At 41.5% G+C, this 16,708-nt stretch overlaps 1 protein-coding gene across 1 annotated transcript in view; it reads left to right on the forward strand.

Moving 5' to 3' along the window:
* The window catches only part of LOC144628961 (uncharacterized), a 45,064-nt gene that overhangs the window by 24,046 nt on the left and 4,310 nt on the right, over positions 1 to 16,708 (forward strand). The window contains exons 19-36 of the mRNA XM_078487086.1: positions 698 to 888; positions 1,721 to 2,009; positions 2,542 to 2,783; positions 3,619 to 3,818; positions 4,231 to 4,396; positions 5,507 to 5,656; positions 6,271 to 6,516; positions 7,001 to 7,329; positions 7,819 to 8,095; positions 8,492 to 8,691; positions 9,256 to 9,511; positions 10,652 to 10,831; positions 11,719 to 11,949; positions 12,576 to 12,701; positions 13,125 to 13,322; positions 14,551 to 14,736; positions 15,390 to 15,542; positions 16,102 to 16,248. Coding sequence (XP_078343212.1) covers positions 698 to 888; positions 1,721 to 2,009; positions 2,542 to 2,783; positions 3,619 to 3,818; positions 4,231 to 4,396; positions 5,507 to 5,656; positions 6,271 to 6,516; positions 7,001 to 7,329; positions 7,819 to 8,095; positions 8,492 to 8,691; positions 9,256 to 9,511; positions 10,652 to 10,831; positions 11,719 to 11,949; positions 12,576 to 12,701; positions 13,125 to 13,322; positions 14,551 to 14,736; positions 15,390 to 15,542; positions 16,102 to 16,248 — 3,767 coding nt within the window. The remainder of the gene's footprint in view (positions 1 to 697; positions 889 to 1,720; positions 2,010 to 2,541; positions 2,784 to 3,618; positions 3,819 to 4,230; positions 4,397 to 5,506; positions 5,657 to 6,270; positions 6,517 to 7,000; positions 7,330 to 7,818; positions 8,096 to 8,491; positions 8,692 to 9,255; positions 9,512 to 10,651; positions 10,832 to 11,718; positions 11,950 to 12,575; positions 12,702 to 13,124; positions 13,323 to 14,550; positions 14,737 to 15,389; positions 15,543 to 16,101; positions 16,249 to 16,708) is intronic.

A 16,708-nucleotide genomic window follows, 5' to 3' on the forward strand; every position in this document is an offset into this window, starting at 1 on the left:
TAGAGCGATTTTCGATTGAGTCTCGTTAAACCAAAGCCAGTGTTATCACTATGGCCAATCACAAAGGACACAGACAATCCAGTGTGCCAATCAAAACTCGAAGCAAATACGTGAATCCGGCGTGAAGCGCGGGAAAACGAGCGTGAACGGGTCACGATTGGTTCTGGTTTTACTCTGATTCGTTGAGAAAGCGGCACGAGTCTTTTAACCAATCACTAAGGGCGCGTTTGTTTGGGAATATTCTGGAATAAGAATATATTCCGGAATATATTCTGGCTATTTTGCTCCTGGGAGCAGAAAAGCCAAAATGGAAATCTAAGTATTCCGGAATAGGAAGAGCAGCCAAACGAACGCTAACTCGCATTATTCCAATTATTCTTTTTCCGGATTGATCCCAAACGAACGCGCCCTAAGTGTAGCGATGCAAAGCCAAAGCACACAAGTTACTTTCGATACTCAAGTAAAAATCACTCTACTGTGAAAGCTACTTTGACCATATATAAGCACACACAAAATCAGCGGTTCTTACGTGGCCCATCATGTTCGTGATTTACTCCAGGCTTGTCTTTAGAACTGCCCATTCATTATAAGGTTTTTTCATTTTGTTAAGGTCGCATTGTGTGCCGTTGTCTTCATATTGTTCATAACATTCAGACGATCTAAAGTATACTGAATATTTTTCTTTTGTTCTTTTCAGCGAACAAAGAAGCTCGCCAAAACCTTCTCTTGGAAGCTGCAGTTTTCAAGGTTGTAAACCGACAAAAGTATCTCGAGACAACTCAAGAAGGAGCTGTGGAGAAAGACGATGTTATTGTGTCCTTGCTGGCAGATCTGCAACAAGAACAGGATCAAGAAAGTGAGAAACTAGTCAACGAGATGCAGGACAAGGTAACTGACTTCTGTTAAAGGAACTACGCTTAGGGCTATGTTTTTACTAGTTACGGTGTCGTAATCGGAGTCGTAACAGGGCTTACGACCTAGTGAAAATCGAAAATCGGAGTCGTAAACAATGTCATAAGCTCGACAGAATCGGATTCAGAAGAATCAAAACGTTTCCATTTTCTGCCGATTCCTCTTTTGACTCCGTCGCTTATAATCCAGTGAAAACTAATATTGTCAGAGTCGCAACCAGGCGCGGAATAACAAACCAATCCCAATGCTAGCTCTCAGGCCCTCCAAGTACTTCTTTTCTGCGTGCGACTCCGACAATTAAGTTTTCACAAGTCATAAGCGGAATCGGAAACTCTGCTTACGACTTCGTCGGTTTGATTTTCACTAGATCGTAACGCTTTGTGCTTCTGATTACAACTCTGAAACCGACTTCGTCTCTAGTGAAAACTAGCCTTTATAGATAGAAAATCAGACTTTTAATATAAACAGATGACGTTAAAGCGTTGCTATTATGTCAAGCAAATATTCACCTAGCTTCGAAATCTAGGCATTTTATTACGGCGTTTGTTGATTTTACTATTTTAAAAGCTCAAAAAAAAAAATTCCTGCACAGAAAAACGGCCGTGAGGACAAAAGATAAGAAAAATCTCTAAAAAAATTCTTGCACAAAGAAAAAATATGTAAAAAAATCTTAAGATTGTGAAAATCTTAAGAATATGAAAAAAGTATCTTGGCCAGAAAAATTGCCCAATCCCCTTCCCCTCAAAAAGATAATGGTCTGTCACTTTCATCAAGCTAATGCTTAAGTTGTTATTATTTTTTGCTACAGGATAAGAAGGAGCTAGTACAACTTCAAGAGAACCTCTTCCAGTCACGCAAAGATAGCACCCATCAGAACGTAGCCACGGTTGTCACGCAAGCTGAAGTTTGGGGTACGGCCAGCGAGCGTGAGCTGTCACAAGCCCTGCACTACAAATACGATGCCCTGAAAGACAAGTTATTGCGTGACGCTCTTGTACAGCAGGTTGGCGTGACCGAGTGGGCTGCACTCTCTGAGAATGATCGCTTCACCAGATTGGCCCAGATGAAGTTAAAAGTACAGGCGTTACAAAACGAAGGTAGTAAGCGTCTTCGTTTATTTTTTCTAGTATTTTGAATTTTTTCTCAATTAAAAATAATTTTGTACATCTGAACCTGGAAATATCAAGAAAAAGAAATCAACTTTTCGTTAACTAATCGACGTCATACACATATACAGGCAGTTCTCACTATAACGGACACCTTTGGGACCATAATTTGGTGTTCACAATAGAGAAAGTCCATAATAGCGGGAGTTATTTTCAGTATTTTTTTTTTCGCCGGGACTTCAACTCCTGTCCGTAATAACGGGTTGTCCGTAATAGCGAGGTGTCCACAAGGCGGGAGTTGACTGTACATACACATACACAAATTTTCTTCTACTTTGAAATTGGTAACTACAATTTTGAAAACCTCTTTTGCTGATACTAGCCTTAGACTAGCGCCCCAGAATTTGTCAACAAAGAGCTTTAGTTTCTCCTTTTGTTACCAGTTTCTTTTAGTCTGGCCTTATTTAAGAAGAGTTTAATTTATCTTGCAACTTATTTCATTCTCATTTCTGGCCACACACAGGCAAACAAGACGAACTACAGCAAGTTTTGGGTGAAATGACCGCCATTAATCTGATGTCTCTAATGAGCGATAGCGGAGTACAGCAAAAACAACGTCAGATTGAACGACAGCAGAAGCGCGAGGAAAGAAAAGCTCAGGGAATGACAGACGAAGAGATCGCCAAACTTGAAGCTGAGGAAGATACGCAAGCAGAACAGGAGGTTCTTCAAAAATCCACTGGAAACACGCTTCAAGATCTTGAGGTAGGTAAACGCATATAAGACGCTTAAAAAAAAAAAACGAAGAAAAGCTTGCCCTTTTACAAGGCGACTGGCCTAGGCGCTCGTCCATCCGGCATGAAAAGATTCTTGCTCGGCGTAAAAATCTATTTGTCCCACACGACTAGAAGTAATTAGTGTCATACAACTACAGTGCATACAAACCAGTAATAAGTGAAATACAACATTATCACAAACAATTCAGTAATAAATGTCATGCAACTACAGTAAAAACCCGCGAGTAAGAACCTATAACCTGTTAGGCTAAAATTTGCAAATTAGACCCCATTTTTATAAGAACCTATTTAGCTTAAAATTTGACAACAGGTTATTATTTCTAAAACTGATTAAAAAATTTTACTTTTGGAAAAATAAGTTTGGACAAAGCATTACTGAATATGTATATAATTTTATGTTCTGAATGAATAGGGCTTCATTTTACATAAATACTTATGTGGTATGCAAACTTTATACAAGGAATAGGCCAAATACCTCTAAAAGTTATATTAGCAACGATGAAAATATTTCTTAAGAAAATAAGAACCTATTAAGAACCTAAATAGCCTAAATTTGTGTTTACTACCATTTATATAAGAACCTGTTTAAGCTAACCTGGAAAAATTAGGTCCTTCAGTACTCGCGGGTTTTTACTGTACCTCACATACAAACCAGTAATTAGTGGCATACAACTACCTTACATGAATGCATAGACGTTTTTTTGGTGGGGAGGGTGGTGAGGACTTTCTGTCGGAGGTCGTGTTGTGTCTGCATGTTTTCCGATGTCTACTGTATTTCATCTTTGTGCGTTTCTTTTCTCTAGAATCGTCTTAACAATGAGACAGAAGCATTGTTAGCAGATGTACGTGGAGCAGACACCAAATATGAAAGCGAGCAACATAGACACGCAGAGCTAGCGCGCATGCGTCGTGAAGAGCGACAAGCTTTACAGGAGAGCACGTTCCAGCCTTCTGCTTTGGTAATGGGGCTTGCACAAGCTCGGCAGATAAACTTGGACAGCAAGTAAGCGTCTCTGAGTATCTTTGAGCTAAATTTATATCCCTGCTTCTGACACACTGCCAAACCTACCACAATCCCTAGAGGAATGTGTATAGAAAATACCTTGGTAGCAAGTTGATTCTACAAGCGCTAACCACCCCCCCCCCCCCCCCCACCTCGCTTCCTCCCGCACCACTTCCCTCCAAGCAATGTTAGGGTGGGAGGGGGTAGCAAGGACGGGTAAAACTCGCAATTGAATGCGTTGGGGAGGGGGTGTTGATTAAGACTGTAAAAAACCCTCTTATAAACAAAAACTGGATAGAAAACCCAACACTTTAATTTAGATGTCTGCGTGGCTCACTGAACGTGACACAAAATATTACAAGAGTCACGCAATCGCATTGACTGAAGTTAATCGTGACTATCTTTGTCTTAGTTCCAAACACGACCAAGATCGTCAAAAGGAGTTGGCTCGGCAAAGGTTGGCCACGTGGCAGCAGAAAGACCAATCAGAAATGAGCAAAGTAAAGGAAGAGTTGAAAACCTTGGAGACTGTTACCAAACCAGTACCAGTCTCCAGCACAAACATTGGAGCACTGCAGGTATGTTCAGTAACAAACATACAAAGATTTGATTCGCTTCAGATTGTCTTTTAGAAGATCATCATCATCATCATCATCATCACTTTGTTTACTCTCGGATTTGAACAGTAGCTTATACAGCTAATATCTCCGAGCATTTCACAGTAAGCACAGTACAAGGGGCAAAGACCAGACCACAACACCGGGAACTCCATGCCCTACTCTTTACGATGAGTGTGTGGGTTCTTTTACGTCCCCTGCTGACCATAACACTGAAGATGCAAGTGACGGGGCCTACGGTTTATCGTCCTTATCCGAGAAGACTAGAATATCTAACCATTTGCAGATGTTATTGCAAAGGCAGGATATTCTCCTCAGTTATTTTAAGACCCTGAGTGTTAGTTCGGTCTGGGACTCGAACCCGAGACCTCCCGCACTGTAGTCCGTCGCTCTACCAACTGAGCTAACCGGTCGGCGGTTAGCTCAGTTTTTAAGAAATGTGAATTGGACATGACTTGATTTTGCTTCTTAGCTGAGAGAAGACGAAATCTACTTCAGGGAAACGCACTGAACATGTATACATTTCGCCGATAAAAGGTTAAAAATAAAACTTAAGGTAAAAGCTGTTAAAAATTGATTCTAAACGTTTTCGATCTGTTCGATCATCATCAGAGTGAGAATCAGAATTAGAATCAATTTTTAACAGCTTTTACCTTAAGTTTTATTTTTAGCACTGAACATGATTTCAAAATGTTTAAAAGCATTTAGATTGTAAAAAGCCCGACAAAAATGATTTAAGTTTGTGAAGCAATGCTCGACAGATAACCATAACCTATTAGGAAGGGAGGATGAATAAAGATGGCGAGGATGGAAATGGATTACAAAACAGACAATCTGGAAATTATGAGCCTTTACGTTTTCAAATTTGCCAAAATAGTGTTGCAGCATCGAATTTCGTTAAGACGTTAATTTTCTATATCTGGAGTTTATATACATTTTTTTCAATGAGAGAAACCTTTTTGCAGTTGCCGAGAATTTGCCTGTCCGTTTTTTGCATCTTTTATTTTTAACGACTTAATATTATGGATCCAAAAGTTGTCAATAACAATGTCTTGTGATATCATCTTGTAGGAAGCGGTGTTAAAAGAGATGGAACGCAAACATTTGTGCGAGATGCTTGTCATGGAACGTTTGATCAACGAAGAGAAAGAAAGTGACCTCAGAAAAACTACACAACAACTTGCTAAAGAACAACAGCAGGAAAGGCTTTTTGAACTAAAGGTTTGTACAATGAATAGTTCTTATTATTTTCTCTGGTCCATTTTTTTTCAAAACAAATTAATGAATGAAGTGAATGTGTGTCCAGCAGGTTCGATTCCCGCTCAGAGCCTGAAATGTTTTTCAGGTTTACAATAGTATGGCCGCACTTGCATCTATCATAAAACAAATTAAGTTTGCAAAATGTTAATTACGTGGACAGCAAAAACGAGCGCTATCTACCCAAAGTGCTGTTGTGTGGAAGTTTTTTATTTAATATGTTTGAATTTAGGGCGCGCTCGTTTCGGATTAATCCGGAATAAGAAAAATTGGAATAATGCGAGTTAGCGTTCGTTTGGCTGCTTTTTCTATTCTGGAATACTTGGATTTCCATTACAGGGAGCAGAATAACCGGAATATATTCCTGAGTACATTCTTATTCCAGAATATTCCCAAACAAACGTGCCCTAAAGAAAATAACTAAGGATAATCCTATGCGGGCCTCTTAAAAAATAAAGAAAATCAACTCATATCTAGCAATATTTCGCTATTCAAGAGATTATTTGCACACTAAAATCACAGGATCATCTAAGTTTTCATTGTCTTCATCAAAAAGTGCTTTTGGTTTCATTTTTAAGGAACTACGAAAACAGTGGCGAGAGTCTGGGCCAGAGGAAATGACGGAGACCGCTGACGAACAGGAGGCAATTCTTCGTGAAGGCGTTGGCTTAAAGCTTGAACTGAGTCGCGAGGAACTGGGTCAGAAAGCTGCAGAGGAAGGGAAGGAACTGGGGCCGGATGACGATGCTGTGTCGCTATTGGCTGCTCTTCAGCAACTGCAGGAACAAGAAGCTGAATATCTGATGCGAGACCTCGCTGTCAAGGTACCGTGAGGATTCCATTCAGCGGCAAACATTTTCCTTCCATATTACTTTTAAGTCTGGTTGAAACCATAGTGTGTGGCCGTTCAAATTAAATCTATTGAGCAGTACCTTCATGTGGTACTGTTTAGTATGCTATAATAGGGGTTCTAACTTTTAACTCTGTGGATGAAACCCAAGTGTGTGACTATTTAAAAGAAAGCTATTGAGCAGTAGTTTCATGTGATACTATTCATTATGCTGTACAAGCTGGTTCTAATTTCAAGTCTGTGGATAAAACCCTAGTGTGTGTTCATTCAAATGAGAGAATATTGAGCAGTACTTTAATGTGGTACTGTTTGTTTTGCAATATAAAATTTAAGATTTTCTCAGTTTGGTAATTAGTGCATGCTGTTGGTTGTGAAAGGAGTTAAAGGGTCAAAATCTTCAGTTGAGAGCTTAAATCGTTGTTGAGCGTCCTGTATATTAAAACAAAGTTTCTTTTTAGAATCCGATGGTACTCAAACAGCTTCAAAGCGTTCACACGATGGCTTGCCAAGAGCGTTGGTACGATAACTTGGCCGCCTGTGTACTGGGTCTGAAGAGGAAGCAGGCTCGCTCTGCTGCCGAGGAGTCTCCAGAGCAGGAACTGGTAGAGGCTCTGGAACAGAAGTATGATGCCCTGAAGGATAAGCTGCTGACAGAAGCCCTTATGAAGCAGATGGGAGACGCCGAGTGGGCGGCGCTGTCCGAGAGGGAGAGACAAGCTAAACTGATGAAGCTTAAGTTGCAGGAGAGAAAGCTGAGGCAGGAGGGAAAGCTAGACGAGGCTTCCAGGTCAGCGAGATATTTTGTATCGATCACTTAAAAAAGCCAGGGATTGTGTCTTGACATGTAATCGTTTTCCCGCGCTTGCAACCGGTTACCTTTTTTCCCGCGCTTACAACGGGTTACATGTTTTCCCGCGCTTGTCACGGGTTACATGTTTTCCCGCGCTAGGCACCGGCTACATGTTTTCCGCCGTTGTCACGGGTTACATGTTTTCCCGCGCTTGCCAACGTCGCTTGTTTTACGCTCTTTCCACGGGTTATCTGTTATCCTGCGCTTAGCACGGGTTACTTGTTTTCCATCGCTTGCCACGGGTTACATTTTCCTGCGTTTTCCAACGTCCCTTGTTTTTCCGGCCTTTCCACGGGTGACATGTTCTGTCACATATGCCACTGGCTACCTACTTTTGCTTCATGTTACTATGAATACTTTATTTTTGGTTTGAAGACCACCACTGGAATTCCGCTTCAATTACACACTTTATTTTTCCATCGATAGGCTGCTTGGCGAGGGAATGAAACATGACGCAGCCCTGCGAGCTTTAATGGGTGAGTCTAAAGCGCAACAAAAACAGCGCTTACAAGAAAGACTCGAGCAGCTCCGCAAGTTAAAACAAGAAGGAGGTGAAGTGAACGAAGGAGAAATGGCTGCGCTGGAACAGGTGGAAACTGAAGGCGTTGATGCAGTGGATGCTGAAGTGTTGAATCAACTGATTGAGGAAACCATGACTAATACAGAGGAAGTCACAACGAGCACGCTGTTGCATGACTTATCGGTAAGGCCCCCTCTCGCCCTCCTTCTCTTCTCCCTCGCCCCTCTCTCCCTTTCTTCTCCCCCCTCTTCCCTCTCCCACTTTCCCCGTTTTCACTTTCCCTCCACTGCCTTTTCCAACTGCTCCCCTTATCCCTTCTCCCGTCGCCCTTCTTGCCTTATCCCTTCTAACCTCCCCTCTCCTTTCCCACTTCTCCCCTTTTCTTTTCCCTTGACCCTTCCCCCGTCTTCTATTTCCCCTCCCATTCCTTCTTCAATCTTCCTTTTTCCTTTTTTCCCTCTTCCCCCCCCCCCCCCCCCATTCCGTCTCCCCTCTCATCCCCCTTCCCATCTTACCCCTGTGGCTTATGAACTTCTCCTGATCACCCATACATAACTTTAAAAATTTTTTTTATTCCAGGCCCAATTCGAGGAGGAAAAAGAAGCTCTTCTGCGAGCCCTCCGTGACCAAGACGCGAAATTCAGTAGCGAGAGGAAACGGCAGCTGGAACTGGCAAAGCTGAGACGCGAACAGCGAAGACTCAAACAAGAAGACAATTTTGACACAGCGGCCATTTTGCTTGGGTTGGCCAAACAAGAACGGGCTGCAAGAGAGGCCAAGTAAGTTACATTTTAAACACGATGAAAAAGAGTCCCCGAAATTTTTCAGGCTTCTTTAATATCCTGTTTCTTAGATTAGAAAATTCCCTGCAAAGATCGTTTCTCACTTAAATCTATATACGCAGTTCACATATGAACACTTTCATATACTTTACATCACATTTCATACATAGGCCAAATAAGAAAAAACCTTTTCCTTTTTTAGTTTGGTTTTCTTTTATACATTTTATACACGATGAAAAGAAGCCCTGCTTTTTTTCAGGCTACTTTGATTCCAAATTAATTGAATTGGAAAATTCCCTGCGAAGATCGTTTTCACTTAAATCTCTATCCGAAGTTCACATTTGAATCATTCAATATTCTTCACATCACATTTTATACACTGGAAGCCATAACTTTACGCGTAGATTAAATTGATAATTCCTTGTTTATTTCACCCCCGCCCCCTTTCTTATTTTCTACTTATGCTGCCTTGAAATAGGACATTCCTGGCGCTCAGTTCTGCAAATTATAGAAAAGCTAAATTAGAGGAATAAAAAAATAATTATCTGTCATTTTTTGTAGTTATGAGAAGGACCGTGCACGACAGGAACAGCTAGCCCGTGAACGCATAGCGGCTATGAAAGCTCGCCGAGCGGCAAAGAAGGAAAAATCTGAAGAAGAAGCACAGAAGGAGCTTGAAGAGAAACTTTTGAAGGAGCAAGCTGAGGACAGCGAGATTGATAAGAGGAACGCGCTGGATATGGAACAAGGAGGACTGGCACTACTGCAGGAAGCCATTTTGAATGAGGTGGAGAGAAAGCACTCTTCAGAACAGGAGGTACGTTTCGTGTAGGCTCACTTGATGTAGAAATGCGTTTCTGGGAAGGTAAGGGGGTCGAAAGGCTTCCGAAATTGAGCCATTGACTAGGCATATACTTGTTGAACAGGCTTCCTTGCTTGGGCTTATTTCCGGGATGGAAGAAAGGAAAGTTGTTGGAACGAGGGGCGTTTGTGTCTCTCTTCAATAACATTTTCAAACTCATTAAGTTAAAACAAAGAAACTCATAACCATGAAGGAGGTTTATATACCCGGTCTAAATACGCATAGTTTTTTCACGATTTTTTTCCTCCGTTTACTCCGTAGTTTTTGTTTCGATTGAGAAGATATATCAAACATTCGAGACAGTGTTTCATTGGCTACCCTAACACCTCGAATTTCGTCAAAAATACTTGCTGCGCGTCGTGTTTTCAACTCTCTTCTCGGTGTTTGGATATCCGGATAAAACAGTGTCGCTCGTGTTTGATATATTACTTCAAATAGCAATACCTTTTCCAAACATAGAAGTCTCAATACATAACTTTTAGAAGCAAACAAGGTTCTGCAGTCATTAAATAAACATTACAAGTCAGAGAAAATTTTTCCATTCTAAAGGAGAACAAAAGGACGTCGAAGATGTATCAGAAAAACCTTAATTTTTATAAACTACTAAATAAATATTTCGATTACTGTGAATCATTCTGTCGCTAACAGGCCATTTCCAAGTTACCCTTTACTCTGTTTCAAAACGAGTCTACGTGCAAAACCATTCAGATGAAAATGAGTTTGATTTGCATTTCACGTGCAGGTGAAACTCATTTTCATATGAACGGTTTCGCACGTAGACTCGTTTTGAAACAGAGGCAAAGAGTAACTCGGAAATGGCCTATTACCAAGAGCATATCATCATCATCATCATCATCATCATCATCATCATCATCATCATCATCGTCACCACAACAACACGGTGCTATGACACCAATAGTTCAAGATTACCAAGAGCGATCATGTTTAGTTTCTCAAGCAAACAGTGATACGAATAAGGAAAATCAACAACTAGGGAACATTATCTTGATGGAATGACATATTCCCAGAACTAACATTAGTGTAATGTATGAAAATCAAAAAGGAGAATTTGTATTTTCATCTCTTTCTTCGCAGGCGCTCACAGATCTGCTGGCGAAAGCTGAAGGGGATCAAGAAGCTCTAGCCGCAGCAAGGTACTTGAGCGAAGGGGAGCGACAAAACCGCGTGGAGGAGATAGCTAATGAAAGAAAAGCCTGGAGGATGGATGCAGTTAGGGATGCTATGCAGGCAATACCTGATGATCTACAAACAGAGGTTATTTGAAATCTTTTTTTTTTTTTGTTGACCGTAACTTTAAAGGTATCCTCCTAGACAGAGCTTATGCTGTCACGTAATCTTTTCTGTCGTAGTTCGTTCGCTCGTCACGCAATCTTGATTTCTCGCGCAAATCGTTTCTCCAAACTTTCATTGGCATGTCACGACATCTTTCCTCCTTAACAAACGGCCGGGCCATAAGAAGGTCTAGTTTATATGGATCGACTTTTATCACGATTTCTGATTGTTCTGAAAGCCGCTAAAGCTATACCCCAGTTGAAGAGAAATTCAACAGTTTATACTGTTTGTCATTGAAGAAAACTACTCAACAAATCACAGAAACAGTTTTAAAAGTAAGGATGCCTACCGATGACGAGGATAAAGTTAGTCCAAACCGAAAAACAAAAACAAAGAGCAAACGTTTTAAGTTTGGTTTTGATTCTATATGCGTCGAAAAATTTGCCCTGAGCTATAACGGGCTTCAAACGTAAAACACGAGTTTACCTTGGCTTTTTAAAATACAAATAATGGTTAACAAGCAGGAGGAAAGCTTATACTTCCATCAGGTCTCGTAATTCGAGATTATTTTTTTACTTCGTTTGTACGCGTTTCCTTGCTGCCCTCTAGAATTTCAACTAGGAATTCCGAAATAGTCAACTCTCTCTAAGATGGACACCGTCGGGACCGGCTCCACCTGTCCATCTTAAAAGGAGTTAAATTTTCCCGGCTGAAAAACGGCAGGGACGGGACCAATTTCCGTCTCCTAGAGGTGTCCGTTAAGAGACAGTTGGCTAGCCTCAATTAAAGCTTATTTACTCGTATATCATTTTTTTAATTCGTAAAGATTGTGGCTAACATTTGAATCTTTTTTCGACCAAACTTCACAGGAAGAGAAGAAGGTGAACGCAACTCGCATCGCCGAGAGCCGAGCGAAGCACACGAAGCTTCTCTCAGATGCGCTTATCCTTCAGATAGAGAGCAAACGAGCACAACTGCTGTCTAAAGGGATCGACGAAGACAAACTTCAAGATGAAATCTCCGTTCTTCTCATGGCGGATTTACAGGAAAAACAAACGTCAGAGAGCAACGCTGTAGGGAATGTTCTTGGTGCCGACAAGGTCAGTCAAGGTCACATTCCATCCGCGCGAAAAAAGGCGGGAAAATTCTGCACACGATTTCGTATTTGGAATTGAACTATGCTGGATTTGTTGTCGGTAGTGCCGAGTTTTTCGGCAGTTCGCAATCCGTCTTAATCTTATCATCACCTTTCTGGCGTTTTTCTAACTTAGTAAATTATTAAACGTATAGAAGATCCTCGCAGTTATTAACGCAACCTTTTTGACTGCGAGGATTATTTTTTCATTCCGCAGTTCAAATATATGAATTTCATACATTCAAAATTTCATCTTCATCTTTCCCGGGTATATTACGGACCAATTTAATGGCCAGCTCTCAGTTGGCTTGTAAGCTCAATTGGTTAGAGCGCTGCACTAGTATCGCAGAGATCAGGGTTCGAATCCCGGCAAGTCTGAATTTTTCCAGGCCTTCTTTTCGCAACTGAATAAGTTGCGTTAATAACTGCGACGATCTTCTTTACATTTATTTCTTCATTCGCAGTTCCCGTATATAAATTTCATATCTTCAAACCATGTAAATTATTATTTTAGGTTTGTTTGTACCTGGAAATAGTTGTATATATAAAAATAACACTGGCTTAGAGTTCGCCTGTTGTTTTGTTTCACAGGACGAGTCTGTGCTGACGCGTGTCAGGACAGACCAGCGCATGGCACGCCGGGAAGGATGGATGGACAACCTGGCGGCCACTTTAATGGGTTCCCGTCCTATGAGAAAAAGAAGCACAACTATGGCGGTAAGATATAATAACCACAGATCAACTTAAAGATTCTCCTATCTAATTATCTGAATTTGTTATGGACAATGTAATGAGAGCTTTCAAGTTAATCGCTGCTAAATGTCAGGGGATTTTGCTACTCGCGGCTTTGCTTTGCGTTCGCTTGGAGAATTTTGTTTTGATGAAGATCTTGTTGTAAAACGACGATGTAGGGCTTACCCTTTCAGGAGGTCCCTCGGTAGTCCTAAGTTCAACTCCTCAGCCGTGCTTTATAGATAACCAACTGGTCAGCCTCCCACCAGTTGGGATTTTTAACAAGTTTCTGTTCCATTTGTTTATTAAGAGTGACTTCCAATTAGCTCAACAGTGCTAAGGAGAAATTGCTAATTTTTTTAGACTTTGCCACTAAATTGAGTACAAAAATTTCCTTTTCCTTTACAGTCGTCTTCTACGATGTCAAACCTGGCTGAAGGAGATGAAGAGGAAGCCCGCTTGGAGGAAGAACAAGAGGCGAAGCTGGCAGAAATGGAAGTTGAGATGGAAAAGGAGAAAGAAGCTCGTAAGCTGGCAGGAGCCACGGATGAAGAGATACAGAAAGCACTGGAGGTGTTACAAAAACAACACGATGCGAAGAGGAAGGTAAACCTTTCAGTCATAACCTTAACAGGTTCTGAAAATTGTCTGGTTTTCTCCTATCCGCTATAACATTCTGCGATCGCAATAGTTTCCATTTGTCAGGTTTACCCACCATAACTTGCGCGTTCGTCCCAGTTTTCACTTGTTTTTCCGCCATAATGTGCGCGTCTGTCACAGTTAGCAGACACTTTCCCGCCATAATGTGCGTATCCGTCACAGTTTCCAGTTGTTTTCCCGCCATAATGTGTGCGTTCGTCCCAGTTTTCACTTGTTTTCCAGCCAAAGTATGCGCGTCCGTCACAGTTTCTAGTCACTTTCAAGCCATAATGTGCGCTTCCGTCACAGTGAGCATTCGCTTTCCCGCCATAATGTGTGCGTCTGTCACAGTTTCCAGTCTTTCCCGCTTGGTTTTCCCGCCATAATGTACGCGTCCGTCACAGTTTCCAGTTGCTTTCCCGCCATAATGTGCCCGTCCGTCACAGTTTCTAGCTGTTTTCCCGCCATAATATGCACATTCGTCACAGTTTCCAGTTTGTTTTCCCGCCATAGTATGCGCGTCCGTCACAGTTTCTAGTTGTCTTCCCGCCATAATGTGCGTGTCCGGCACAGTTTCCAGTTTCTTTCCCGTAATAAAGTGTGCGTCTGTCACAGTTTCCAGTTGTTTTCCCGCCATAATGTGCGCGTCCGTCACAGTAAGCAGTTGCTTTCACGCCATAATGTGGGCATCCGCCAAAGTTTTAAGTCGCTTTATTTATTTATTTATTTATTTATTTATTTATTTATTTATTTATTTATTTATTTATTTATTACATTTCTTTATACACGGTTAAAAACATCAGGAAGATACTACTAAATTACAGTTATAATAAAAATTAATACAAATATACTATTATTCAATACTAATTAATAAAAATTGAAGAAGTAAATCCATTCAAGTCAATTCCCATTCCATTTCAATTCTTTCCCGCCATAATCAGCGCGTCCGTCACAGTAAATAGTTCCTTTCCCGCCATAAGCTGCTCGTCCGTCGCAGTTTTCACTTGTTTTCCCGCCATAATATGCGCGTTCATCACAGTTAGCAGTCGCTTTTCTGCCATAATGTGCCCGCCCGTCACGGTTTCCTGTCGCTTTCCCGCCATAATGTTCCCGCCCATCACAGTTTCTAGCTAATCCCCCTTGTGCGTTTTCCCGCCATAATCTTATCTTATCTATCTTATCCGTTTTCCTTCAGGCAATGGAGAACGCTGTGGAAAGGCAGCGCCAAATGACGCGACAAAGACTGGAAGCAAAACGAAGAAAGCGAGAAGAACAACAATACGAAGAAGACATGGCTGCCTCAATTGTCACAATGGCAGAGAAACAATTTGCTCTCATCCGAGAGAAGACAATGTTGAGGAGAGAGGGACAGAAAGATACTGTAAGTGTGGGATTGTTATTGGGCTAGGAGAACTCTCTGATAAGATCAGTCGATGTAGATAAATAAACCGCCGTAGCGAGCTGTTCCAAATTTGCTTAGGCAGTTAATTTACCTTTATAAACTAAGTACTTCACTAGCCCGACAGTGCAGCGCAACAGCTCTTTAGAAACTAATCACTTTGTTTTTATGATAAGATAGCCTTATTTTGTGCCTTTTTCTCTTGGAGATAAAAGTTATAAAATACAGAACTAAATTTACTGTCCCTTTGGGCTAATGGTTAGCGCGCCGGACTCCGGATCGAACGGTCCGGGTTCGAGCCCTGGCCGGGGTCGCTGTGTTGTGTTCTTGGGCAAGACACTTTACCCTCATAGTGCCTCTCTCCACCCAGGTGTAATTCTGGGGGCCATGTACTAGCATCCCATCCAGGGGGGAGTAGAAATATTTCTAGCTGCTTAATGCTATCGAAACCGGGATAAACTCCGGAGGTATGGGCTGCTTGGCTCGAGGCTTCCCTTTTTTCAGTTTCACATTCTCCTTAACATCCAGAGTAATACGAGACTAAAGGGTAAAGCACAATTACTTATTACCCAATTATAAACTAGTTGTTATTGTTCATGAAAACCCACTCTAATGTTGTTTGTGTTCTGCGACAGCTAAACGAACGATTGGCGCGTAGACGAGCGGAACGAGAGAAGAAAAAAGCCGAGGAAGAAGAGGCTAGAAGAAAGAAAGAGGAGGAGGAGGCAGCTGAACAAGGAGCGAAGGAGGGTGAAAAGAAAAAACAGCCACAGGACTGGCCATTACCGGTACGATTACTTTACGTTTACTGCGGTGTAGATTTTTAATCGTTACAGTATTCATGTTCGTAATCGTGTTCGTGTTAGTTGGTTTACTATGTTCGTGTTATTTAGCGTGCCCGTGTTGGTTATCGTGTTCTGTTCGTGTTCGTTTTCGTGTCCGTGCTCGTTTTCGTGTGTGTACTCGTTGTCGTGTTTTTCTTCAAGTTCATCACCGTGTCTGTGTTCGTTGTCTTGTTTGTAATCGTGGTCCTGTTCGTTTTCGTATGCATGTTCGTTAGCGTATTCGTGATAATTACCGTGTTCGTGCTCATTGCCGTGTACGTGTTCGTTATCGTGTTCGTCATCTTGTCCGTGTTCGTTGTCTTGTTTGTAATCGTGGTCCTGTTCGTTTTCATGTCCATTTTCGTTAGGTATTGATGTTAGTTACCGTGTTCATCATCGTCATCCTTATCGTTATTGTGATATGGTTACGGAGTACGACGAGATTACACTTAAAATTTGCCGGGCGTTTAACATGTTAATCTCGGCATTTACCAGACTGTTTTTTCCTCCTTATTTTATTTAGCCTGGCTTTTCTATGAAGCGAGAGAAGACTGTAATAGACGTGGAAGTGTCCGAGGACAAAAAGCGAGAAATTGTATCATCTCTCCTTCGCGAGCACACCAATGTTGGAATGAAGTTTGAACGAGAGAGAACACGCCAAGAGGAGATGGTAAGACCAACTTACTAAGTCCCATGTGTAGCATTATTAAGGTTAATTGAGTGCCGTTAAACCAAAACCAAAGTAATCCGGTCTGGCCAATCACAAAGGACACAGACAATCCAGTGAACCAATCAAAACTCAAAGCAAATACATATAACTGGCACGAAGCGCGGGAAAACGTGCGCAAGCGAGTCACGATTGGATTTGGCTTTATTTCTGATTGGCTGAAAAAATAGCGCGAGTGTTTAAACCAATCACTAAACGTAGTATTGCAAAACCAAATCAAACGCCAATTACGTGAAACCGCTTCAAAGCGCCACTACACAAGCTACAACGTTAGACAAAAAAATGCCGTCGGCAGAGAACCGTCAAAATGGCAAGTATACAGTGAACCTCAAGAGCTAAGAGATTTAAGACAACGAAAGGCGAGAATTGCTTGGTAGTCGTAGAAACATCAGTCTTTTAATAT

The sequence above is a fragment of the Oculina patagonica genome, chromosome 10 (assembly GCF_052425735.1).
Source record: "Oculina patagonica isolate OP01 chromosome 10, crgOcupat, whole genome shotgun sequence".
In the NCBI taxonomy this organism is placed as follows: domain Eukaryota; kingdom Metazoa; phylum Cnidaria; class Anthozoa; order Scleractinia; family Oculinidae; genus Oculina; species Oculina patagonica.